The sequence below is a fragment of the Juglans microcarpa x Juglans regia genome, chromosome 7D (genome assembly GCF_004785595.1).
Source record: "Juglans microcarpa x Juglans regia isolate MS1-56 chromosome 7D, Jm3101_v1.0, whole genome shotgun sequence".
NCBI lineage: Eukaryota > Viridiplantae > Streptophyta > Magnoliopsida > Fagales > Juglandaceae > Juglans > Juglans microcarpa x Juglans regia.
In genome coordinates, this window is record NC_054606.1 from 25,467,976 (window position 1) to 25,495,236 (window position 27,261).

Below are 27,261 nucleotides of genomic sequence, written 5' to 3' on the forward strand. Positions count from 1 at the left end.
GCCGTGTCCAACCGGCTGTAGCCCGTAAATCCGGTAAACATCCCTCCCTCATATTACCACTGGGATTTAGCAAAAGCACCATGACCTTCTTTGTTTCCACCTTCGTATTTTCACTCAAAACTTGAAGCACAGATTCCTGCCTTTTCAGAAAGAAGAGACCCGCCTTTGGATTTGGTCCAAGTCCGAGACCGATTCCATTCGTCCGTCGTCAACTCTGTCTCCAGGATCTTCTATCCCTAGATCAGGTAATGCCCAACCTTTTCACATCCTGATCTTGTGACTTTTGTTTCTAATTTTGGGGTTAGGCTGGGAGGGGTTGGGGTTCTTGAAAGTGGAATACTCGACTTTGTTTGAATTGTTTGGTAATAGGCGCCTGACGTTCCTGAGGGTAAAAAGCATTTTGGTCATTCTTCATCACATTCAAGCTTCAGAATAAGGATACCGACCCTTTCCTTCTTCTTCTCTTCGTATTTTCACTTTTCAGCCCTAAATCTGTGAGCCACTCTCTCCTGCGTTCCATTCCCTCCAGCCATATACGGTGACCCGGCTGCCTGCATTCTCCTCCACAACTCCAATCCAACTTGCTCGTTGCTCTTGCACCTGCACCACACACACCCAGCGCCAACGGTCGGCAAATTTCGTCCTTCTGTGTGTGTGTGTTCTCTTTAGTGTTTACGCCAAACAGTGGATATTATCGCTCTTTGTCAGCCACCCATAGCCACGGTCTGCCTATCTTTGGTTTGCCACCCTCATCGGGTCCACCACATCCTCTGTTACTAATTAAATTCGGACCCCGAGGTGAAATAGTGAAATATTCACTGGATTTTTTGAAATTAAAGTGGTTAATGAACATTATGGCTTGATTTTGGGATCAATGTTTTTTTTTTTTTTTTCCTTTTATGAAATGTGTTATACATTGTATGTGACTGCTCTTTTCTGAATCTGTGGCTTTGCCTTCCTCTTAGTTACAACTTTGAGTAAATTTTAAATGTGTTTAATGCAATATATTTCAGCAAATAGTCAAGCTGTGATTAATGAATGATGATTACCAGGGTTGTTGAATATATATCAACAAATATCTAGCCTCTGTTTGTTTCATGTTATGTAAGGTTTATAATAATTTACCTAATTTTCAGTTTGGAAGTTGGGGTAGGTTATCGAGATTATTGTTTATACAAAGCTAGATAAATTATTGACAGTCGTGTCTATAGATGAAATTTCATTTTAGAATTAATAAACCACCACAGAAGAAAACTTTAAGAATAGGCAAAGCATTTGAAGAAGAATAAGAATTGGTCTATTGTGTACTTATACTTGTTGAAACATATATAATATAGGTAAATCTGAAAGTTTGAGTTCTTATTGAATAATAGTTAAGAACATGGGTGGTTGAATTTGCTCAATGCAACATATTTTAATAAATCTTGAAGCTATGATCAAGTATGAACTTTATATATATGACTGGTTATTTTTTTGTTTCATCGATTATGAACTTAGATATATTGGTAATTCTGAAACGGTACACCGGTACACACCGTTACTGAAATATTCCATAAAATGAAATTCAAAACTTTGATTATACCTTTTCTGGTTTGATACTGTGAAGAGAAAAGAATGGTTAAGCTGCTTTATGTTTTCTTCTCTTTTTTTTTTTTTTTTTGTGTGTGTGGTTTAAAAATTGAAATGTTTGACTTTCTTTAACTTGTGTGGTATGGACTCTATTTAATTAAGTGGAGGTTTTCATTTTGTGGGGTTTTGACAGGTTGATGGTCTAATCATCACCTTTTTAGCATATAGACTTCTTAATCGTTCATAGGCAGCCTGGTTGCTTTGAAATGACCCTTTTTCAGGTTTTTTTTTTTTCTTTTTTTTTTCCCTGAAAAAAAACTTCTACCATCTAATTTCAGCTTAAAAATTTGATTTTTCTGTTGGGGTTTGCTTATTTTCTACATAGTTTCTTTGTTCTATTACCCTGGTTGAGTTGTACTCACTCAATTACACAACTTTGGGTTGCCTACGAAACTTCTATTTCTTGGTGCTACTCTTATGGTTTTTAATCCGTATATTAACTTATGATTATAGGAAAAGCTCTTGATCTTACTTTCGTTGACATAAAGTGACAATGGGTGTCTATGTACCAATGTCGATGCATGTTGAAAAAATTCATGGCATACTTGTGCTGATACTTCTTTTCCTCTTTTGTGCTATCTTTTATAGAAAATGTCACGAGCTGAAGAACTATGGGAGCGGTTAGTACGTGCTGCATTAAGCAGGGAAAGGGTAGGCGCTGGTGCATATGGGCATCCCGGTACTGGCATTGCTGGAAATGTACCATCTTCGCTTGCAAACAATAGGGATATTGATGAAATTTTGAGGGCTGCGGATGAAATTCAAGATGAAGATCCCAATATTTCTAGAATCTGTATGTCATTTTCATTTTTTGTTTTCTCGAAGATCATTGTTTATGCGAATTTGTGCAGTCTCATTGTTTTTTCAATGGCTTGTTTTGCATACTTGTGGTTCCCATTACCCAGTTGCATTGTTAGATGGCGAATGATTAAGACATTACATTATACTCTTAGGGCAGGTTTGGGGATGAGATGAGACACAAAATTCTCATCTCATCTCATCTCATCTCATCATTACACCTTTTTCAAATCCCTATACAAAATATAATAAACAATTCAATTTTTTCAAATCCCAATTCACCTTTTTCAAATCCCAATACAATAATAATATTAAAACACAATATTTTAAACTCTCAAACAAAACACAAAATTCTTATCTCACCTCCCAAACCTGCCCTTAAAGTTTTTGGGGCATATGCATGTGCAAAATTCACTATGTAATTTTGAAACTTATTTGCTGGATTAATATTTTAATGAGGGGAAATGTAATTATAATTTTTCTAGTTTGGAGAGGAAAAATTGAATCTTACGAGCTTACATACAGTTAGTTGGGATTTTAGACTCCTAGTAGAGGTAAAATTATGCCCAAGTATTCAGGCCTCAAGTAATCGAAAGTCACTCGATCCTTTTGTGCCATTGTACCCAACGTACCCACTCGATCCTGCTGTGCCATCGAACCCCTTTGTGCCGTCGTTGTCGTCATCGGACCATCAGAAGTTTGAATGTGCAGCCCTGTCAGGCGCCGCCAAACCTGTGGCCACCACAGACAAAATTGACGGGCTCCGGCGACCCCTCGGAGGACACCTTGGCGACGACCCTCCCTCCAGCGATCGGGATCCTCACATAAAGCCTTCCTTTAGGCTTCGTCGACGTAGATTTGGTGCGCGATGCAGATATGGTCCGTCACAGACAAGGCCGAGCTTTGGCGACAAGGCAGATCCTTCTTCTTTAGCCGTATTCCTCTTGGTTTCCTCAGAGATGCACATACTGCTTTCTATTCCTGTATAGAAAGCAGATGGATGATCCTGTGATTTGGGATCAAAGGATGACGACGTAAGACACAGATTCGTCTCAGATGGATGGTGAGAGGTGGTTGAAGCTAGAATAAAAAAGTTTAGTTTTTATGAAAGAGGGAGTTAATAGTTTTTGCATCTTTGAACGTAGTAAAAGGATGGCTAAGCTCATGTGTCTATGTGGGACGACAGCTTTATGGGTGGCTAAGGGGATAGATGATTGCTTAGAACTTATCTGTCATGAGGGATTTTTCATGGAGGCAAGGATGGGTAATGGAGTTATCATCATTCAACATCATATTAATGCAAATGGTAGTTTTTCGCAATTCTCAGATTTTCAGAATGGAAGGAGGAAAGGTTTGTTGGTGATTCCGGAAGGTGCAAATGGCATTGGATGGAAATATTTTCTATATTCCAGTTAAAGCATCACTGGGTCTAAAGCCTCTGTTTTGAAGCATGCAAACAAAGGGGAGTTTGTTGATGGAAGATAGTGGGAAGGCCTCCCTTGGTCAAAGTTGCCTTGTACGCCTCAATGTTGAGGTCACCAACGGGTAGTCCGACAGAGAATAGCTCTGCGGCGGAAGGAAAGGGTAAGGCACTTGTAGTTAATATTGGCGATTGCGATGAGACAGGTAAACGGTTAAATTATAGTAGTGAAAAATTAATGAAAAAGTAATGATAGAATAATGAATATTAGTGAATAATAGTGAAAAGTATGTGAAATTAATAATAAAAAAATGAATAGTAATGAGGTTTTATGAGAATACTGTACCCAAACTAGGCCCTAATCTCCTCCAATGAACGTTCCCTATCTTCAAAGGTCCTGTTATTGCGTTCCTACCAAATGCACCATAGAAGACATATAAGAAGCATCTTCCACACAACTGAAATAATTTGTGGGATGCTGTCGAGGTTCGCCCAACATGCCAAATGCTCGACCACTGTAGCAGGCATAAACTAGGCTAGCTCTACCCTTCTAAATACATCGACCCATAATGCTCTGGCAATCTCGTAATGGAGTAGAAGATGGTCCACAGTCTCCCCACTTTGTTTACACATACAACACCATTCCACCACTATCATCCCCCGTTTCCGTAAGTTATCTGTTGTCAGAATCTTCTCCAGAGATGCTGTCCAGGCAAAAAATGCCGCCTTGGGGGTGTTGTTTCTCCAGATTCTTCTCCATGGAAAGTGATTATTTTGTGGTTGTGTGAGAGCCTTATAGAAAGAACGAACTGAAAATGTATCTTTCCTGGTAGGTGTCCACCACAAACTATTGGCTCCTTGAGTGCGCGGTCTCGTAGAGTATAAAAGCTGAAAAAAAATTCTCAAAATTGCTGACTTCCCAATCTTGGGCCACCTTGATGAAGTTCAAATTCCATTGGAATAAATTCCCAACCCTCTCCATGAGCTCTGCCACTGAGGCTACATTTGGTTCCTTGACCGAACTTAGCTCAACTGAGTTTTGTTCAGATTTAGACATCTTCTAACATCTAAGTACCAAACTCTCAAATTACTAAATTTATCTCAACTCAAAACCTTTTTACACGTGGGACTCACAACCTTTTTCAGCTCAACACCTCTTTACACGCGGGACCCACGATTTTTTTCAACTTCTCATAAATACATCTAAACTCATTTTAACATCTAAATATATCTAAACTCAACTTAGGTGGGCTCCATAGAACCCACTCTACTATCTCAACTCATTACTATTTATAGATAACTCAACTTAGCTCAACATCCAAACGTAGTCTGAAGCTTATTTTTCACTTGCAAGTATGAACACTGTAGGAAATAAGTCCCTGAGAGCTCTATCTTCACACCATATGTCATGCCAAAATTTAGTTCTTGAGCCATCTCACATCGCAATTCTAGTATGACAAGCAAAGACTCCCCACCCTTGCCTATTGTGCTTCCATAAACCCACAACATAAACCTCGCTTACCTCCCTAGAGCACCATCCCCCCGCAATCCTCCATATCTATAATCACTCACCAACTTCCATAAAGTTTCGGATTCTATATTATAGCGCCAGAGCCATTTCCCAAGTAAAGCCCAGTTGAACACCCTCAGGTTTCTCTCCTAACTTGTAACTAGATGTTCTCTTTCGTATACTTCTTGTGTACTTTGACAACACCTATTTACTTGACTCAATGGATTTTTATTTTACCTTTAAAAAAAACCAGAGTAGACATATGGGAACGATCTTCCATACAGCTACAATTGTGGAATGCAATATAGGCCTCTCTAGCTAGCAAGAAGATCAACGACCCTCCTAGGCATAACCCATGCTAGCCCTATCCTACTGGAGATACTATCCCATAGGTACCTAGCCACCTCACAGTGAGGATGCAAATGGTCTACAGTTTCTCCACTTCTCCTACACATGCAACTCCAGTCAATTATTATGATCCGCCACCCCTAGGGGTTGGCTCAAGCGGTAAAGGCCTTGGTCTTGTTCATGGTCAAAATCTTCCCTAAGGAAGCTGTCCACATGAAGAACGCGGCCTTGTGAAAATAACAACCCTGACTTCATCTGCAATCAAGTATCAAAGTCCATCTTCAAACTGCTTTATTTGGCCCTTTGTTCTGTATATGAAACTCTTTTTTTGATAAGTATTCTGTATATGAAACTAATTCATAAATGTTCATGGAAACCTCTAGATTTGTTTGAAATTGCCAACTTTTTGCTATTTATCTGCAGTATGTGAGCATGCTTATTCACTGGCTCAAAATCTGGATCCTAATAGTGAAGGAAGAGGAGTTTTACAATTCAAAACTGGACTGATGTCAGTAATCAAGGTATGTGTTCAGGCTGAAATGCTAAATTTTGTTTTCAACACTCAACAATTATAGTTCATAATGACTATTTTGTGGGTGTACTTTCATGCATGTGCTGCGTGCATGTTTAAGTGGTACAAGCTCTCTATTGCTCTTTTGGACATTAGGGATTAGCATATTGAATATCTTGTTTATATTCAAATCTATAATTTTTACTTGGCTCTTAAATATGAAACTTTCACTTTTACTGCCAAATCAATTAATCTTGGTCTTTATTTTGTTTTAATGTGACATGTAATATGTTGTCATTTTGAGCAATTTTCAGCAAAAACTAGCAAAGAAGGAGGTTGGTCCAATAGATAGAAGTCAAGACATTGCACGGTTGCAAGAGTTCTACAAACTGTACAGAGAGAAGAATAATGTGGACAACCTACGAGAAGAAGAAATGAAGTTGAGGGAGTCTGGTGCTTTTAGTGGAAACCTGGGCGAGTATGTTTCTGAACTAGGAAATAACATTTTAATAATTTTGAATTAAGCTCTGCTCTCGAACCATTCACCTCTCGCTTGATATGGTTCTGCCTGCCTTCTTCTATTCCCTATAGGCTTCCCCCCCCCCCCCCCCCCCCATCCCCCCCCCCCAAAAAAAAAAAAAAAAAAGAAATAGAAATTAAAAACCAAACTTTTCATTTGCTCGTTGCTGGAGGGTGCCCAGATTTTGATATCTTATGTTCTTTTTCTTTTGGAATTGATTCCATGAGTTCTCTTAATATTCCCTGGAAGCAAGGTCTTTTTTAATGCTTCTCTGGGGTATGTTCATGTTTGACATAATTTATATAGAGCATTTTTTTAAAGTTTCTATCAGTGTTTTTTGGGGATTTGAGAACTATGAGGCTTTGACAAGGATGAAGGAAATTTTGTAGCCTGTTGACAGTTGCTTATTGTGTGGGGGGGGGGGGGGGGGGGGAGTTGTTATGATTATAGGGTCTGTTGTAGTGGAAGAATGTTATGATGGTTGTAGATTGATTAGGATTTGAATGGCTTAATTGTTTTAAGGAAAAATGGCTGAGGTTTAAGTGCTAGAATTTTCCTTGTCTGAATTTATAAAAAAATGGAATTTTCCTTGGCTGCAATATAATATGAAATTTGTGGCTAAATATTGGAAGAATTATTCTGGCTCAGCGTTTGTAAAGTTTGATCCTCGCAGAAGGAAAGCATTGATCTTATCGAAGTAAATTTTAGAGGTAGGTTGAGGTTTAAATTGGACTCCTAATTAGATAGACAAAACTATGTACTAGAAGCTCAATATCTTGAAGAACAATGCCATCATGTTGCTGTGGAGCATATAATGGGAGGGGTCTTGGGCATGGATGGCCCATTCTTTGTTTACAAAAGCAATGTGCTCTGTTGTTTGGAGAGCAATGCCTTCAATGCTCTTGTTGAGCATATGGTGGGAAATGAACAGTAGGTCTTTACAAGGAATGAAGGTCCATTCTTTGTTTGGATCTTTGGGTTTTATCATTGATTTTGTTGATGCTATGACTTCAAGGATTTTGAATTAGCTAATGCGCCTACTTAGCTAGGGCATAATAGTTTTGTAATTGGCTGTTGCCCATTCTTTTATTAATAAAATCTGTTTACTTATCAAAAAAAAAAAAAAAAAAAAAAAAAAAAAAAAAAAAAAAAAAAGAAAAGAAAAGAAAAGGATTTTGAATTTGTTACCTTTTCTTCTTCTCCTTTATTACGTGAGGATTTTCCTTTTCTTTTGAGGTGCTCATGAACATTGAATGAAATCATATGGTATTAACTAGAAAAAATGAAATCATGTGAGATCTTAACTAGAAGTGTTAAATATGACAGTGGTGTAAATATCCCAAATATTTTTGTATAAGATAATTTTATTAATGAGCAAAGAGGCATAATCTAGTGCATAGGGCGTATACAATAGATACACCTCGTTAGAAAGAGCAAAATGATTAATAAAGTCTTGAATTGAGATCGCAATGTGGTTGTGTTTTGATTTATGTTACCGTTTGGGTTTTGGATGGAATTGGTTGTTGGGGTGTGATTTCGTTGTTGATTTTTGGTTTCAAATTTTGGGATGAATTTTTGCTTATTTGGGTGAGGAAATTGTTTGGGTTGGTTAGTAACTTTTTTTTTGGTTTTATTCATAGGAAAAGGAGGCATGGCCCAAGTGGATGTATACATGAGAAGTACCTGACTAGGGTTTACAACCGAAAGTAGAAAATCATGGACAAGTCCATTAAAATCAATGACCCCCGCCCTTTAGAACAAGGTTTTAAAGAAAAAAACTTTAAGCTTATCCATTGTTCTCTCGCGATCCTCGAAGCTTCTATCATTTCTCTCCCGCCAAATGCACCAACACATACATATTGGGGCCATCTTCCATGTTGCTGCCACTTGTGGATTGCCTTAGAGTCCTCTCCAACTTGCTAGAGAATCCACCAGCCTACGAGGCATGACCCATGATAATCCTATCACCGCAAAAAAATCAACACACAAGGTCCTAGCCACGTCACAATGTAGAAGTAGGCGATCTACATATTCTCCATCCTTCTTACACATGCAAATTTCTAATAATATTTTATTCAACTTTTAACTTTCATCTAAAACCATCTCATCTCACTATCCAAACTCACTTGAGTTTGTAGAGTGAAACTTGCCGAGTCCACCTTGTTGAAGTTCATGGCTGAGAAGAAAATGGTTTAGTAAACATGCCCCCGAACATAGATTTTCTTTTTATGGAGACATTGTTTGGAGAATGTAAAGGGATTTACATATTTAAAAAAAAAGTCGTAAAGGGATTTCTCCTGTTTTGGGGAATGATTTGGAGCTTCTCATGTTTTCTACTTCTTTGATTGTTTAGAAAACATTAAGAAGCTGATGTGTCATCTTCCTGTTAAATGGTGTAAAACCTATCTCCTAACCATGCACCGTATTGAAAATAATGTTTTCTTCCTTGATGATGTGCCTCCTTTGTTTTCCATATTTATCTTTTGACTGATTGATTGTCGATTTCAGGTTGGAGCGAAAGACAGTAAAGAGAAAACGGGTGTTTGCAACTTTAAAAGTTTTAGGGACGGTGCTGGAACAGTTGACCAAGGAGATTCCTGAAGAGGTTGGATATCTGCTGTCTTTTCTTATATTTGCAGGAATTAAGCCTCTACCTTTTATTTGGCTTCATTTTCTTAGTATTTTTCTTTTTAACCCTTTTGAGTTACCCAATTATGTGGGATATCTGATGCTGAAAGGGGAAGTGTGAAGCACATACTCTTTTCTTTTTAATCTTATGAATTTGTTTTGAGTGATTATTCCTTTTCTATAAATTTTACAAAAAGGAATTGTGTCCCTTCTCGGGATCATTTAGAGAAGAAATTTCTGTAGTGTTCTTTATAGTTTATGCTTTGTGTGAAATGAAATGTTGGAGTTGGATTAAAGGGTTGCTTTTGTTCTTATTGTCTCTGTGGAGACACTTGTTTCTTTTCAAGTGAGCTGTAAAGGAAAGGCAGAGCCGAAACTTTTTATTTTTATTTTTTTTTATGATGCACTGCAGTTTATTTTTCCTCAGCTTATATAAAACTTTGTCTTGGAGCTGCCATATTGTCTAGTGCTTTGAGATTTTTTTTAAGTCGGTGGTTTAATTTAAATGCAATTGTGGCTCTTTCATAGAGCATTGTAAGGGTAATAAGCATTTAGATCTCTCTGTGGCTTTTGATCAGGTGCATAAACTATAGTGGGGAGTTCTTACTTGTACTTGGAAGTATCACCGCTGTTGTTCCTTAATTAGCAGAGGCAACTTTTTATTTTGACTTGTAAAAGAAAGGTCTATTACATAGCAGATTGCAGGGCATATTAGTTCTCCTTATCCTTTGGAATTTATGATCGGAAATAAAGTATTACTTGAATTCTATTTGGCTCTATTTAAACATATTTTTTGGCTTTTGTCGAGTAAACTAGCTCTCTTATGGGAAAATGGATTGATAACTAAGGGCCCGTTTATTTTCGGAGATGAGATGAGATGAGTTGGGATTAAAATTAAAAAGTTGAATAAAATATTGTTAGAATATATTTTTTAATATTATTTTTGTTTTGGGATTTGAAAAAGTTAAATTGTTTATTTTATTTTGTATTGGAAGTTGGGAAAGTTGTAATGATTAGATAAGATGAGATGAGATGTTTTCTGAAAACAAACGAGGCCTAAGTTAATCTAGGGAAGAAAACTTCTTTTGCACTTTTTTTTTGGGGACTAGATGCTTTTAGTGAAATCACTACTTGTTCCAAAACCTTAAGTTGATGCAAAAAGATAGATTTAATTATTTATAGTATATTTTTAACACTTCTCACATGCAAGCCCAACTCCCTGTCAATGAGTGGACTCAACACGTGAAATATTTAATTAAATAGATAGATTGTAGAGTCAAGGTTCAAACTTAGGATCTCTGCTTTGATACCATGTGAAATCACTACTTGTCCCAAAAGGTTAAGCTAATGAGAAGAACCTTGTCTTCAAAATTGTGCTGGAGATGCACGTAACCGTGTGATGATAGTTAATATGAGCATAAAAAACAAAAATATGTTCTCAATTGTCAGCCTCATATTATGACAATGTTAGATGACTTTTGGTATTAGATGTCTTATTAGTTATTACTCAATGATTGTTTTATGGTCAATTTTAGGTGTATGAAATAGATTTGTATGCAATAGCTATTTTTCTTCCTTTGCATAGGTGCTCAGCATTAGGGTTGGTGTTGGGGATTTTCGTAGATTGTGTCTATCATGCACATTTTGTGAAGGAAGAAATGAAGAGTAGATAGAAAATGCTGCTTGTTTGTTTGTTTTTTTTTTTTTTTTTGGGGGGGGGGGGGGGGTCCTTCTTTTTCTTTTGGTTGATGGGGAGATAGAACTAGCTTTTCGTTGTTGAAGTGTTATTGGGAACTAGGGGTGAGTACCGACATTGTCGGAGTTTGAATCCAAAATTCCGACTCTAACTCCAACTTTAATCGAAGGCCGATTCCAGCCTCCGCCTCCAATACTCTTAGGGCATGTTTGGCAAGTGGGATAAGACACAAAATTCTCATCTCATCATTACAACTTTTTCAAATTTCCATACAAAATATACTAAACAATTCAACTTTTTCAAATCTCAATTCAACTTTTTCAAATTCAAAAACAATAATAATATTAAAAAATAATATTTTAAACTTCTATCTAAAACAAAAAATTCTCATCTCACTATCTAAACCTAACCTAGAATCCGCTCTGCTTCGGACTCATACTCCTTAAAACGAAGCAGATGTCAGAGTCAGAGTCGAAGTTGGATTTCAACATGCAAAAATTTTCCTCTCTCACATTTTAGACCCACCAAACACTATCACAAGATTGTGATATTCACGACGAAAAATGAGTGCATAATCGATGGTCAAGATGATTGTAAATTGTAATTGTGTACTTTTGTATAAGTTACAAAATCATAGTATAAATTATTCTACAATATGGAAGCTGATAGACATAGAAATTAAGTATATATATTATAATATCAATAAGAGTAAAATGTTAAGTTAATAATTAAATCATGGTTATATAATGAATATGGTATTAAGCTTATAAGCTATAATGATATAGTCCAAGATGCTTGAAATTAATAGCTTATAAATATATGCTATAATTGGAAGATGGTTGTGGAACTATTAATTAATTATAGTATAAGAAATTAAGTATCATGATATAATAAAACTGAGGAATAAGTAGAGGGTATTTTTCTCTCTCCTCATTTTCTCTCCATACACTTTTTCTATTTTTTTTTTGTTTGCTTGGTTGGTGATGTTGTTCATGGGAGTTGAGTGAGGGATGATTGCAAGTATGAGTAGGAATACAAGCATGTTGAATGCTGTCATTATTGATTGTAAATTCTTTGAGGTATTAGAACTGGGCGATGGGTGAAACATTATAGAAAGGGGGTGGAAGTTGGTTAGGAGTCTTCACTTGGAGTTAGCCTCGACATGGTGGTTCACTAAAGCTCTAGAGGACACACAGAGAAGGAGACATCGGCTTCATAGCCCAGAGGTGCTCAAACTCCCAAGGGGCCTTCATGTCATTGGTGGAATTCAAACAGGGGGTAGGAGAAACAATATTCTTATTCTTGAAGGGAGAGATGGGAGGGGGTGGAGAAATTTGGTGGACGTTTTGAGGCAGGCAGGCAGAGAAGTTCGTGTAGCTAAGCCGGCACCTCCAATGGTGGTAGCGACGTCGGTAGCTCAACCCTCGAAATCGTAAATGGAGGCGCTGTAGAAACCTTGTGCTCAAGGTCCTGCTAGTCTTGGCACGAGATGTGCTGTCGCCGTATATGCAGAGGAGAAGTGTAAGGAGGGTGGTGGCAGTGGCAGGGATGATATTGGCCTTAATAAGGAAAATTTACTAAGGGCTCTGTCAGTGATGCAAAACTAGTTGAATGAGATGCAAACTAATCTAGTTGGGTTGATACGGGTGGTAGAGGAAGATAAAGGGGAAGAGACGATGTAGTGCGTGTTGAAGGATTCTCAGAAGGGATTGAAACGGTGTGTAGAGGGTGTAAACAGTGCGGATGTGGGCTTGGGCCATGGGCCTGTTGAAGGTTGTGTTGGAGGGTTGGGCTCGAGACAAGAGGCTGGGCTTACGGGAGGGTTGGGCTTGGGGAAAGGCCCGCTACGAGTATGGAGGCTTGTGAGCCGGGATCCGTGTATCGGCGTATCGGGGGACATGGGAGGGCCAAGCACGATCGTACCAGAGCCTGTGCCGACGACTCCACCACTGGCACAGAAAATGTTGCCGGTCCTTGGTGAGTCTTTTTGTGGTGCGACGGAGCCCATGCTATCGTTGGAGAGGGAGGAGGGAGACCTCGATAGGGCCTGTAATGCTGATGGTAATGCTATGTTCGAGGAGGGGGAATTGTGGGGAACGACAAAGGAGGTGAAGGGGTATCGGGAGGCATGGCATTGGAGGGAGAGGTGCCACTGGTTCTAGACATGCTGGAGTGTTCTGGGTTGCAGAAGAGTGTGTTGTTGGGTGGTAGGTTGTCGCAGAACTTGCCGATGGAGGGAGGGGAGCCACAAGTTGAGGAAGACTTGAAGGTTCTGGAGAGGGGGAAGGAGGTGGAGAGGGGGGAGGTGGAAGGGACGGTGCACTGGTTCTTTTCAACCCATCTACAGCAGAGGTGGAAGTCCAAAGGGGTGGATCCTTCACCGATACGTATCATGCCACCTCTACCTACTGACTGGGTATTAAAAAAGGTGGAGGAACTGTAGAGTGTGGTGGGGATTTCGTGTGAAGTATGTGCTGACTAGTTTAGGGTTCTGTTAATAGCCATAGAGGCAGGTCATCTACAACAGGGAGCAAGACCAAAAAGAAGCAGGGAGTTGAAGCGGCTCGATTGGTCCATTAACTATGATGGAAGGGAGGGGAGTGCAAGTCGTGGTAGGAATAAAGGGAGGGCTGGATTTGTTGATAAATGAAGCCCAAAATTCTGATTTGGAATGTTAGGGGGTTGAATGAGATCAATAAACGCCACCAAATAAGATCATTGTTAAGACAATGGAAGATGGACATTATTTGTTTGCTGGAAACGAAGTTAAAGATTATTACAAGAAGAACTATTTGAAGTATTTGGAGCTGCCAATATGTAGGATGGACATACTTACCTTCTAAGAGGGCTTCGGGTGGAATTTTGGTCATGTGGGACAAGAGGGTAGTGGAGTACATTGATGTATTTGTGGGAGTTTACTTAGTGGGATGTTGCTTTAAGAATTCTGTAGATGGCTTTGAATGGGCCTTTGTTGGGGTTTATGGCCTAACTTAGATAGTGAACGACGGTTGCTTTGGGATGAGCTGGTAGGCCTATGTACTTGGTGGGATGTTCCGCTGCATAAGATTTCCCAGTGAAAGATCGGGGAGGGGCGACAAACTTAAGCTATGGTGGACTTCTCAGATTTAATATTCGAACTAGAACTCATGGACTTACCACTCATGAGAGGTGACTATACTTGGTCTAACAACCAAGCCTGGTCAAGGTTGGACAGATTCCTCATTTCTCTTTCATGGGAAATACAATTTCCAGAGTTATGTCAGAAAAAACTTCCTTGTTTATGCTCTCATCACTTTCCCATAGTGTTAGATTGTGGAGGAATTTCAAGGGATAGAAGACCATTTAAATTTGAGAATATGTGGTTGAAAGCGGAGGGGTTTGTGGAATTGGTTAGATAGTGGTGGAATTCATATCAACTAGAGGGCACCCCGAGCAAGGTCTTGGTTGGAAAATTGAAAGTTTTGAAGGTGGATTTGTAGATATGGAATGAACATGTATTTGGTAATGTAACATTACAAAAGAAGGATCTCCTTCATGAATTGCAAAGCTTGGAGGGTGTGGAAGAAGAGAATGAACGCAAAGGCCAAGTTGTCTCAGAGATAGAAAGGTTGATATTAATGGAGGAGATTTCGTGGAGGGATTGATCATAAAAAAAAAAAGAAGCTTTTGAGGCCATTGATCATAATAGTAGGTTTGGTTAGAGAGACCATTTGAAGAGGAAGAGGTACGACTAGTAATCAGAAAAATGAATAAGGATAAAGCGCCGGGTCCGGATGGTTTTACTATGGCATTTTTCCAAACTTGTTGGGAGGTGGTGGGAGGGGAGATTATGCAGCTTTTTCAGGAATTCTTTTCGTTTGGAAAATTTGAGAAAAGTTTAAATGCTACTTTTATTGCACTTGTCCCTAAAAAGGTAGGTGCAATAGAGGTGCAAGATTTCAGGCTTATCAGCCTTGTGGGCAGTATGTATAAAATAATTGCCAAGGTTCTTGCCAACAGGATGAGCACTGTTATGAATAAGATTATTTCGAAGTCCCAAAATGCATTTGTGAGAGGCAGACAAATTTTGGACGCAGTTTTTATAGGTAATGAATGCTTGGACAATAGGCTTAAGTCGGGAGAATCGGGTGTCTTATATAAACTAAATATGGAGAAGGCCTATGATCACGTCAACTGGAATTTTCTGTTGTATTTGCTAAGTAGATGTGGTTTTGGGGAAAGATGGCAGGGGTGGATGAAGCATTGTGTGACAATGGCTTGGTTCTCGGTTTTGATAAATGGTGATCTTGTGGGTTTCTTTAATAGTTCGCGGGGGTTGCGACAAGTGATCCACTATCACCACTCTTATTTTTGCTTGTGATGGAGGCTCTTAGTAGAATGGTGTCGGCTGCTGTAGAGGGAGTTTTTTTTCAGGATTTTCAGCGGGGGTTGCTAACCATGGCTCCACCATTATTTCCCATCTCTTGTTTGCAAATGATATGCTGATGTTTTGTGAGGATGAGGCCGGACATATTCAATCTTTGAAGGCCATCTTGCTATGTTTTGAAGCGGCATCCGGATTGAAGATAAACCTTGCTAAAATAGAGATGGTTGCGGTGGGTGAGGTAAGCAATATTAGAGGATTGACATATTGGGGTCTGTGGTTTCTTCACTGCCATTGAAGTATCTTGGTTTGCCGTTGGGAGCAACTTTCAAAGCCAAGACAATTTGGGAGGAGGTGTTAGAGAAATTAGAGCGTAGGTTATCCGGGTGGAAAAAGGTTAATACTTATCGAAAGGGGGGCGAAGCACACTTATAAAGAGCACTCTTTTCAACCTTCCCACATATTTCTTGTCTTTATTCCCCCTTCCGACGAGCATTGCAACTAGGATTGAGAAACTATAGCGCGATTTTCTGTGGAGTGGTATGGGTGATGAGTTTAAATTTCATCTAGTTGATTGGGATAGAGTTTGTACTCCTTTGAGAGATGGTGGGTTGAGGGTCCGTAATGTGAGGTTCTTCAATAAGGCTCTATTAGGAAAATGGTTGTGGTGTTATAATCATGAGAGGGAAGCCTTATGGAAAGGGGTGATTGATGCGAAGCATGGGTGTGCAAGGGGGGGTTGGTGTTCTAATGAGGGGAGGGGGGCTTACGGGGTAGGGTTGTGGAAGTATCTGAGGCAAGGGTGGGGGGATTACTTGAGTAACACTCGGCTGTGTTTGGGGATGGCAACGAAATTAGCTTTTGGGAGGATGTGTGGGTGGGAGAATTGGCTGCTTATCCTAATATTTTCAGAATTGCTCAAGATAAGGAAGTTATGGTGGCTGATGTGAGGGCAATTAGTCATGGTTCACAGGTGTGGAATATCAACCTCACTAGGGAGGTACAAGATTGGGAAGTGAGTGTGCTGGAGGAGTTCTTCAACTTGCTGTACAACATCACTGTTGGGGTGCCAGCTGAAGACATGATGGAATGGAGACCTTATAAAAAAAGGAAATTCTCGGTTCGCTCTTTTTATGATATACTTTCAGCTCAAACTAGGCCCAATTTCCGTGGAAGAACATATGGAGGAGTAAAGCACCTCCCAAGGCTGCATTCTTTGTATGGACAACAGCTCTAGGGAAGATCCTAACCATTGATAATCTAAAGAGGGGAATTGTAATTATGGACTGGTGTTGCATGTGCAGAAATAGTGGGGAATCAGTAGACCATTTACTACTACATTGTAATTTTACAAGGGACATATGGAATTACTTCTTCAGCAGTATGGGACTAGCTTCGGTAATGCTGGGAAGGTGGTGGAACTACTAGCTAGCTGGAGAGGGATCGCAGGGACACCACATATTGCAGCAGTGTGGAAGATGGTTCTTATTTGTATTTTCTGGTGTATTTGGAGAGAACAGAATGATAGACTTTTTGAGGATCATGAACGCTCCTTGGAGGATTTTAGGAGATTTTTTTGGAAGACTTTATTTATGTGGGCCATTGCTCTAGAGTTAAATAGTCTCAGCTTCCATAACTTTCTTGTAACAGTTTCTAGTTCGTAATTTGATGTACGCATATGTATACCTCTGGTGTACTTGGGCTATGCCTATCTTTATCAATACAACTACTTATTACTTATAAAAAAAAAAAAAGTATCATGATTTAACTATCAATAATTACTCTTAAGATATAAAGTAGTACATATATCAGTACAAGTTATATTTAAGTATGTCACGATAGAACCATTAACAATTACTCTATGGTATACACTAGTGCATATTTTAGTATTAAGTGTAAGTAAAATTTATTATGATATAACCATTAACAATTACTCTAAGATCTATACAAGTAAATATGTTACTATTGAATATATGTATAAGCTAAGATTTATGATATGAAGTATACCTTGTATCAATTATTATAATTTCAAGCCTATAGTTATAGTATATGTATAAAATAATAGCATACCCTTAATATAAATTATATAGCATACATCTAATATTAATCTAGTAGTACACATAGTGATTACTATATGCATAGTATAAATTGGTAATAGTACATGACTCATATTTAACAGTTACTACCCCTAGATATGTATTAGTACATATACTAACTAGTATTTAATAGTGAATATATACATAAATGTGTGATACTATAAAATAAATATGCCGCAATTATTAACACTTCTACTAGTTTAATATTGAACATAAGTTATAGACTTCAATATAAGTATATGCTATATATATATGATTACTATATACAAAATTTACCAAAAAAAAAAATAAAAATAAAAATATGATTACTATATAAAATAATGGTATAGAGTTAATATATATTTTTTAACATGTGGTTAATGATGTTTACTTATAAAAAAAAAACATGTTGTTAATGATGTTGGAGTCGGAGTCTATCAGAAAAGTCCTCCGCCTCCAACTCCGACTCTGATCGGATTTAACATGAAAAATCCAACTCCGACTCTGTTTTTTTGGAGCTCCAACTATGAGGATGCGGAGTCGGACCCAGAGTCGGTGGGTTGGATTTTTGCACACCCCTATCGGGAACAAATCCTACCACTTATCAAAGAAAAGAACTGGGAACAGATTTTAGTAATTTTGTCAAGTCTGTGGCTGCGAGGGTAGGGGTGGTTCCCTTGTTAAGATCACTTCACAACATGCTGTTTATTTGGATACCAGGAATTCATAGTTGGACTAATTGCAAACTACAAATTTGATTCTCGATTTGATTAATCTTCGTGAGTGTTATATTTTGTTAGGTATTTGTTACACCCCCCTATGTGTGTGCAAATTACTATGAAATATGCTGATAATGTAGTTTTCTTATTTGATTTGATGTAATTTTATTTCATTACTTTTCTTTTCAGCTTAAACGGGTGATGGAATCTGACGCTGCAATGACTGAAGATTTAATTGCTTATAACATTATACCATTGGATGGTCCGTCCTTAACAAATGCCATTGTGGATTTGCCTGAGGCAAGTTTGTTTCCTTTTATGTAAGTCTAAAGCAACTGTTGATTATTTCTTCCATTATTTAACTCGAGGGCCTTATTACCAGGTGCGAGCTGCAGTGTCAGCTTTAAAGTACTTTAGGGGTTTACCAAAATTGCCTGTGGATTTTCCCATTCCTGCGACGAGGAATGCTGATATACTTGATTTTCTGCATTACATATTTGGATTTCAGGTCTGTACATCTATAATTTCTAAATATTAAAGTTAGAATGGTTGGACTTTTCCCAGCATATAATGCAACAAGGAGGAAGGGTCTTGCCTGCTGTTTTGGATATTTTTTATAAAATCTGGGGTTTATGTGAAATTTAGATGGCTTTCCTTCTAGACAATTTCAATGGTTATGTGGAAATAAGCCTTTTTTCCTGGGGCAAGGTGGTCCACTTGATTGTCATAATCCTTGAGTGATATGATTAACTGTTGGTGGTTCATGTGTTCAAGATTGCTGGAATCTTTTGGATTGGAGGCTCTTTGTCCTGGGATTTTTTCATGCATCCCCACTGTTGCATGTGGGTTCTTTTGGTTCTGAAAACTCATCATCCGGAATGTGAATCTTTTCTTATGCATGGGAAAACATGAGTTGAACTGTGTTTGATTTTTCGATGGGAGTCAACTAAGGAATGATGTACAGCAATGGGATCAGTTTATGCCAATTATTTATTTATCTTTTGGAGTTTGGGTTGTTATGTGTATCATTTTGGATGGTTTGGAAAGTTTTGTCTGTTTCATTTGTGGTTGTCTTCCTCTCATGTCCATATGTTGGGTTTGGGATTCTGCTTTGTTTGCTAGATTTCTTAGTTTGGGACGTTACTGTCATAAAATTGTTTATTGCATCTAATGTTTAAAGTTTTTGTTTACCAGAAGGACAATGTTTCCAACCAGCGGGAACATATAATTCATCTCCTTGCCAACGAACAATCACGGCTTCATATTCCTGAAGAACCTGAACTGGTAAATCTCTAATCTTTACTGTTGCAATTGCATTAATCTAAGATACTGGATTAGATGGTCATATATTCACCTAGAGGACACATAGAGTTTCCATAGATCTTTAATGATTATTGAAAGTAGAAAAGTACTTCCACTTTTCATTTCTTGGTATTGATTAAGTTCTTTAAAAAAGTGCAAATGCGGAGACTGAAGCATTGGCAAATGTCTGAGTAAACGAGAGGAATCCCAAAAGAGAAGTACAATGGGAACAAGAGATTTTAAGACTATGCAAGAAATAGTGCAAGAAATGAAAAGAGGAGAATTTGATGACAGAGAATAACATGAATGAGGATCTCCAGTAAAACAGTGTGTTATTGCTCCATTGGTGTCAAAACTGTTGCACTAAAGGTGCATTGTGCAACCTGATGCAGAATTTTCTGTTCTTCCAATTTGTAGGATTTCTTTGGTATGCAAAGATTCTGTAGTTTACAGGTTTAGGAATTCTAAAGCTAGCGGTTATTTATATTAGATTGTGTCAAGTCATAATTATTTTATTACTGTGCTCGTTGCTCTTTTTACTTATTTGATTGTATTAGCTTCTATTTGGAGACACCCTATTGTTGGTAAAGCTCATATTGTTTGTCCAAAACAAGTATCAGCATAGCCAAGAATATGTGGTAGAAAGAATATACATGTAGGGTATGTCTTGGCTGAGATGACCTTTCCTTTTCATTTTTCAATTTCACTTTTAGGATGACAGACACAAATGCCCTATATCTATAGTACAAAATAAGGTCGATAGGCTCCAATACAGCGATGTGTATATGAAATATATGTTATTTCATGATATGTTACATTCACTTTTTGGTCAAGTTTTTGGGAAAATAATTTTCGAATAATTTTCTTTATAAGCTACTGGATTATTGTCTGAAATTCACGATCAGGATCCATCCAAAGGATTTACTGAAAAACAAAAACAGGATAAAGAAAAAGAGGAAAATAAATAAATACATCAAAGAGTCTCTCTCTCATCCTCTCTTGGAGAAATCTCCAGGCTTTTCCTGGTTTAGAAGCATGCAGAAATTTTATATTGCAAGGGAAGGAATACTTATAAAAAAAAAATATTGCAAGGGAAGGTTTGGAAAATTCAAACATTTTTTTTTTCTACAAATCGATATTAAACTGAAACTACTCTAGATCTGAAAAACCTAAAAAATACAAATTCGAATTCATAAAAATCAGACCTGAGGTCATGCACTAATACTAATTCTAAAAGTAAATTGGCTGGTGCGGCTCTATGTTTGTGTGCATCTATTTTACTTGTTGATATGTAAGGTCAGAAGAAATCTCCTGAGTTTGTATGCTCCCTGATTTCTTAGTCACATGTTATGAGGAATATTTTGTGGGGTGTATTGTACTCAGGCTTTCTTTTCTTCTATTACCTATTAAAAAAGAAAAGAAATCTTATGATTATTTGTGGGGTGTATTGTTCTCTTTGATTAGTGGTAAAAAAAAATTCTTATGAATAAAAAAGTTCCGGCATTGGTATTTGGGATATTTTTAAGAAAAATGCAAAAGAATATCAGGGAAAAAAATCAGCTATGATCTGAATTTACAAAAACTGAAAAACTCCACGAAGGAAAAAAGAGGAGAAAGTCCTAATCACCCTATAAAGTTGAGAACAGATATTAGAAATATATTTAGAAACCCCTAGGGGTAAACGCCTTGGGCTTGGGGTTATGCACGCCCAGGTCTAAGGTTCAAATCCCCTTAGGTGCAAACAATCTCTAGGGGCCATCAGACCGAGGAATTTTCTCATTGAATCACCTGAGGTGCACTTGCGAGAAACTCCTTGCTGAGGGTTTGTGTACCCTCGGGATTAGTTGAGATGCTGTTCCTTGACACCTGGTGCCAATAAAAAAAAAGAAATATATTCAGATCTCATCATTGTGTGTTCTTGCTTTAAAAGCTTGAGCCTTCCTCTCCCTTTGAATACTCCGCATAAGTGAATGTGTTGGATTCCATGGGATACTATTTAGGGGTCTTTTAAACCTTTCCAATGCCCCAATGACACCTTCAGTGATGTAGGTGTAACCCAGTAAGTCGTAAATGAAGAGAAACCAGCAATTATAACTCCTTGTGAAACTGCAATGAAGTAGAAGATACTCTACTGCTTTTCCAGTGTCTTGCATGTGGCATATTACTTATCTAGCATTTCCTTTAAGTTATTAGTCAAGGCAAGGCAATAATTTATTTATTTATTTATTTATTTTTATTGCAGTGATGTTTCTCTTCATTAGTATGAGTTAACATGTGATTCATCTTAAAAAACTGTTTAAACATAAAACTGAAATTATATATTTTTTAGATCTAAAAGCATGAGTGAGTTGGGAAGGTTTTAAAGGGACCCATCATATTGTTGCGATATGGAAGATGATTCCTTCATGTTTGATGTGGTGCTTATGGTTGGAAAGGAATGGGCGATGCTTTGAAGATAGAGAATGCTCGAGGGAAGAACTTAGAGAATTTTTCTTTAGTACATTGTGTATTTGGGCTAAGTTTCTTGTATTGGATGGAGATAACATTCACGATTTTACTTACCAAAAAAAAAAAAAAAAATTCCTGATTTGCTCTTAGCCTATTCTAGTTCCTAGCTTGTATTTAGGTGTTTTCTCTTGTATACTTCCTGTGTACTTGGGCTATTATCATTTACTTCTCAATAAAATCTCTTATTACTTATCAAAAAAAGAGTTGGTACAAAGAGTAGGCGGGGTTTGAAGAGATTTAAATGGACAAGTTATTGTTTTGCAGAGCTTAACTTTGGTAGTTTTTTTTAAATGGTTGAATGTGGGAGGAATATCCGCTCTTTTACGACTTATAATTTAAGCTTTTATGTCTCAAAATCTTGCCTTCTTGTTGTGCCAATGTTAGTTTTATTATTTGTGTGAAATGGCTGGTATTTATGGAGTGAAGTTGTTTATCCATTATTTGGTCTTAGGCTTATCAAAGGGTGATATGTGTCTTTATATTGCTCCAGATATTGGATGAGGCTGCTGTACGGGATATATTTCTGAAGTCCCTTGATAACTACGTTAAATGGTGTAACTACTTGTCCATTCAGCCTGTTTGGAGCGAGTATGGATTTTTAAAACCTTATGTTGCTTCTTGTGGCCCTTTAATGTCTTTAAGGATCGAATTCTTGTGGATGGTCTTTAGTGATTGAGACTTCTAATGTGGATTGTTTGTAGCCTGGAAGCTCTTAGCAAGGAAAAGAAATTACTATTTGTCGCTCTTTACTTTCTGATATGGGGTGAAGCGGCCAACATTAGATTTGTTCCAGAATGCCTGTGCTACATATTTCATCATGTAAGTCAATCTACGGGTGATTAGTTTGTAAAATTTCTTTGTGGTCATTGTAGTCTGTATTTCATCATTGTTTGTGCTACGTATTTGATTTTTTTTTTTTTTTTTTCTGTTTCCTTTCCCTGCAATGAAGTTAATCCAAAATTCTAGTGCTTCTGCTGAGACTTCATTGTAACTAATTTTAGTGTAAAACTACTCGCATCAAGATGCCCTTTCTGTGTATTCGTTCAACTAAATTTTTGGTAATTGTTAATTGTGTTGAAGTCTTTTTCTTTTTCCTCTTTAAAAATTTTACCTATAAAAAAAAGGTTGATCCTTTTTGCCAACATATATCTTGTTCTTGTTCCTGTTTCCTACTAAGGTGGCTAGTTGTGGAAAGAAACTACAATGTAATTTCCTATGTGGGGATGAATAATGAGTTCAAATTTCACCTTGTGAATTGGGCTACAGCATGCACGTTGATCTCAGGAGGAGGGCTGGGAGTCAGGAATCTGCTGGTTCTCTATCTGCTGATGGGGGTTTTTTATCTAGTTTTCTGTGGGGTCTAGAAATTCTGGTCTAACCCATTTCTCATGATAACAACTAATTCCCTCAAAAGAGTATTTGGTGAACTAAGCTCGTTCAAGAGTTGTGTTTTTGCTTACTTATAAAAAAAAAGAGTTGTGTTTTTGCTTGAACAGTCTCTGTAGAGAATATTATCACCATGGCTAATCTAAGGAAAGGCGTTTTGTGGTGATTGAGCTGGTGCATGTGTAAGAGAAGTGGGTGTTGCGAGATTGCTAGCATTTTCTGAAGTGACTTCTTTAGTTGGTTTGGTTTGGGTTGGGTCATGCCCACAAGAATACTTAGAATAGTGGACCTTTCAACTCCCGGAGAAGGTTCGGTAACAGCTCACAAGTTGCAGCAGTGTGGAAGATGGTTTCTAACTTTCTATGCGTCTTATAAAAAACCACAACCTAATGAAATCAAATTCACAAGTAAAAAATTTCACATTCACATTCAGAAAACATAAATCACACATTCTCGGCACAAACGAAACTCAGAACAAAAAAGAGTGGCGGAGAGAATATTACCAAGGAGAATGTTTGAGAGGGAGACTCTTTTACTGATAAAAAAAATGCTGGAGAGGGAGACTCGGACAAGGGTGAGGGAGCAGACACTGGGCTGAGCTTTGGACCAACAAAAAGGAGTGGAGCAATGCGGCACTATCTACTCAAATAGAATTACTATCTCAAAACAGATCCTACAAAATATTTACTAAAATAATAATCATAATAATAATTCTAAAATTCTAAACCCTAATTTAGGACCTGTATTTTACACACTCTTTCCACTTGCTGGGGTTACGGGCCAAAAAATCCAGCCATGACCCTAGCAGACCGGGCAGAATTGCAGACTGGCCGAGCAACGGCCTTCTTGGGTTGCATCTTTTGTACTTTTCGATGAAGTTTTACTGCATAAAAAGATATCTTCTGCCGATATCTTATCTTTGTATCATTAGATGCTTTTCTGGTTTTGCTTTAGCGTCATTTATTTTTTTTCTTGTTAGCACAGTGTAGTTTGGGGTTACTGTTTGATATGCTACTAAAGGTATCTGCATTTGTTTAGTTGAAGTTATTTGATATTTATTGCACAACCTTGTCACTTTTCTAATAATTTTCTCCTGCCTTTTTCACCTCACTTCTGTAATTCTGAGTCATGAATCTAATGTCCAGATGGTAAGGGAAATGGATGAGATTTTGAGGCAGCAGATTGCACAGCCAGCCAATAGTTGCAGTTCTGAAAGTGGTGTGTCATTCCTTGATCAAGTAATCTTGCCTTTGTACGAGGTTGTCGCTGCGGTATGTTTCTGCCTGTTTTTCTGGCTAATATGATATTGATATTTAAGTTTTAGCTATACATTCACTGTGGTGATTCAAACTGTTCTCTATGCTTTTGTTTTTGGCCAACAGCTACTCTGACTTACCATTCAGCCATGCAAAGATTTTTATATCCATCCCTAGTTTTTCTATTGTTTCTAGCATGTTGAAAGGAGGTTATAGATATTTATTTTGGCTCAAGTATATTGAGCGACAACTTTTGTTATATTATATAGCTGCTGTGGTTGTCTGAAGATCTTGGTAATTAATGTGATTGTGCATTAAATGGGAAAAAAGAGGGAACTCGTTGCTTGTCATGGATGTTTCCATAAAGTTTAGTGTTTTATGGTCGACTTATTTGCAAAAAATGCACAGGAAGCTGCAAACAATGATAATGGACGAGCACCTCATTCTTCCTGGAGAAATTATGATGACTTCAATGAGTACTTTTGGTGAGATTTCTGCAAAAAATTTTGTTCCATAAATTGTTAGAAATTATGATGACTTCAATGTGTACTTTTGGTGAGATTTCTGCAAAAAATTTTGTTCCATAAATTGTTTTCTATCTTGAAGGGTAACCTTTTCATCTTTTCATCATTTAATTTTGTCAGGTCACTTCATTGCTTTGAACTTAGTTGGCCCTGGCGTAGAAGTTCGTCATTTTTCCTAAAGCCAAAACGCAGATCAAAGGTTCTAACTGTTTTAATTCTTGGAAACTGGTTATTGAAATATTTTCCGTATCAATAACTGTTTTGTCAGGTCACTCACATTTTTCTGAATTGCTTGCACTTTTTTCTAAATCAAGAAGATTCTTATTGGCCCTATCCACCTGAAGTCATTTTAGAAATATATTGTTTTTCTTTAGTGATTATGTCATTTAGAAACAGTATATTTGATCTGGGAAAGAGGAGTTGTGAATGTTATCGAAAAAGGTTGTTGGTAATTTTTCTTATTTTTTTGTGTCTTTCCCTTGGCTATATGTACTTTCAAGTAAACTTTGGAAAACTAGAAACTTGGATTAAAGCCAATTTGCACATTGTTATGGGATTGTTCAATAATTTAGTGTGCTGACAGTGTAAACAAATATTACTTTCAACCATTTTTAATAGTAAACAAAATTTTATTGATAATAGGGAATATAGGCGTAGCCCAAGTGCACATGATGTATACAAGAGAAGGCAGCCAATTAAGAAGTAGAAACAGCTACAAGAAAATCATGAAAACTTTGTCTATTAAAATCTATAGCTGCTGACCATAGGAACAAAGTATTAAGGAAGAGGTTTCTAAGTTCATCCGGTTGTTGTTCACCATCTTGCAAGTTCCGGTAATTCCTGTCCATCGAAATGCACCGCAACAAACATATGGGGATAATTTTCCTCATTGTTGTGATTGGGAATTACCATATAAGCCCACTCCAACTTGCAAGAAGATCAACCACCCTTCCCAACATCACCCATGCCAACCCAACTCTATTGAAGAAATCATTCCACATGCTAGAGTGAAGTAGCAAGGATCTATCGTTTCGCCATTCTTTTTGCACATATAACACCAATCCATCACGATGACTCGATGTTTCCTTAGGTTGTCCATAGTTGAAATCTTCCCTAAAGATGCTGTCCATACAAAGAAAACTTCTTTAAGAGGCCGCTTTGCTCCTCCAAATGCTCCTAGGAAAGTGTTTGCTATAATGGGTAGTGATAATCTCATAGAATGAGTGTTTAGAAAATTTCCCTTTCTTATGGGCTCCAAAGCATCTTGTCTACACCATTGGTTTTTGCTCACGTATTGTACAACAAATTAAAGATCTATTTGAAGACATTGACCACCCAATCATGAGCCGCTCTGGGGAAGCTGGCATTCTACTGTCAAGAACCACCAGATATCTCCAATAAATCAACCATTGAGGCCTCCTGTTCACGTGTGATCCTATAGACTATTGGGAAGGCTTCCTGTAAGGCCTTATCTCCACACCATATGTTATGCCAAAAACTGATTTTGGAACCATCCCCTACCTCAAGTCTAGTGTGTCTAGCTAATAGACCCCAAGTTCTGATGTAATTTCACAGCCCCATCCCATTTGTTTTTTGTACCTCATTAGAACATCAGCCCCCTCGAGTGCTACCATCTTGGTTCATTGCACAAAATATCAACGTGTCATGTGCATACAATTAATGAGAGTACCGTGACTATTGTGCCCCACTGAAAATCCAGAGAGAAAACCTCCCCCCACTAGCTGACAACATTCTGCTAAGAGCTTTCATCATAATGACAAATAGTAAAGGAGACAATGGGTCACCTTGTCTCAGCCCATGAGAGCTACTGGGAAAATCCACTGGAGTGCCATTCGCCAAAACTGAGAATTGGACTGTAGAAACACACCATTATCCAAAAAGGCCATTTCTCCCCAAAACCGCACCTCTCGAATAAATAGTGTAGGAATCCCTAATTGATGTTATCGTCAGCCTTCTCCATATCTATGGCTTGCATAGTATTCTTGGCTCTCTCAATTTAAGTTTGCTATCTAAGCATTCATCAGCATTGAGCACTGAGTCTAGTATT

General features: G+C 37.7%; 1 protein-coding gene across 1 annotated transcript in view; it reads left to right on the plus strand.

The window, feature by feature from the left end:
- LOC121239522 (callose synthase 9) overlaps positions 1 to 27,261 on the plus strand; it is an 84,358-nt gene continuing 57,097 nt past the window's right edge. The window contains 13 exon segments of the mRNA XM_041136781.1: positions 1 to 245; positions 2,218 to 2,422; positions 6,129 to 6,226; positions 6,531 to 6,694; positions 9,245 to 9,341; positions 18,407 to 18,517; positions 18,600 to 18,725; positions 19,412 to 19,501; positions 22,518 to 22,615; positions 22,729 to 22,846; positions 24,559 to 24,684; positions 25,078 to 25,154; positions 25,314 to 25,392. Coding sequence (XP_040992715.1) covers positions 2,221 to 2,422; positions 6,129 to 6,226; positions 6,531 to 6,694; positions 9,245 to 9,341; positions 18,407 to 18,517; positions 18,600 to 18,725; positions 19,412 to 19,501; positions 22,518 to 22,615; positions 22,729 to 22,846; positions 24,559 to 24,684; positions 25,078 to 25,154; positions 25,314 to 25,392 — 1,386 coding nt within the window. The 5' untranslated portion in view covers positions 1 to 245; positions 2,218 to 2,220.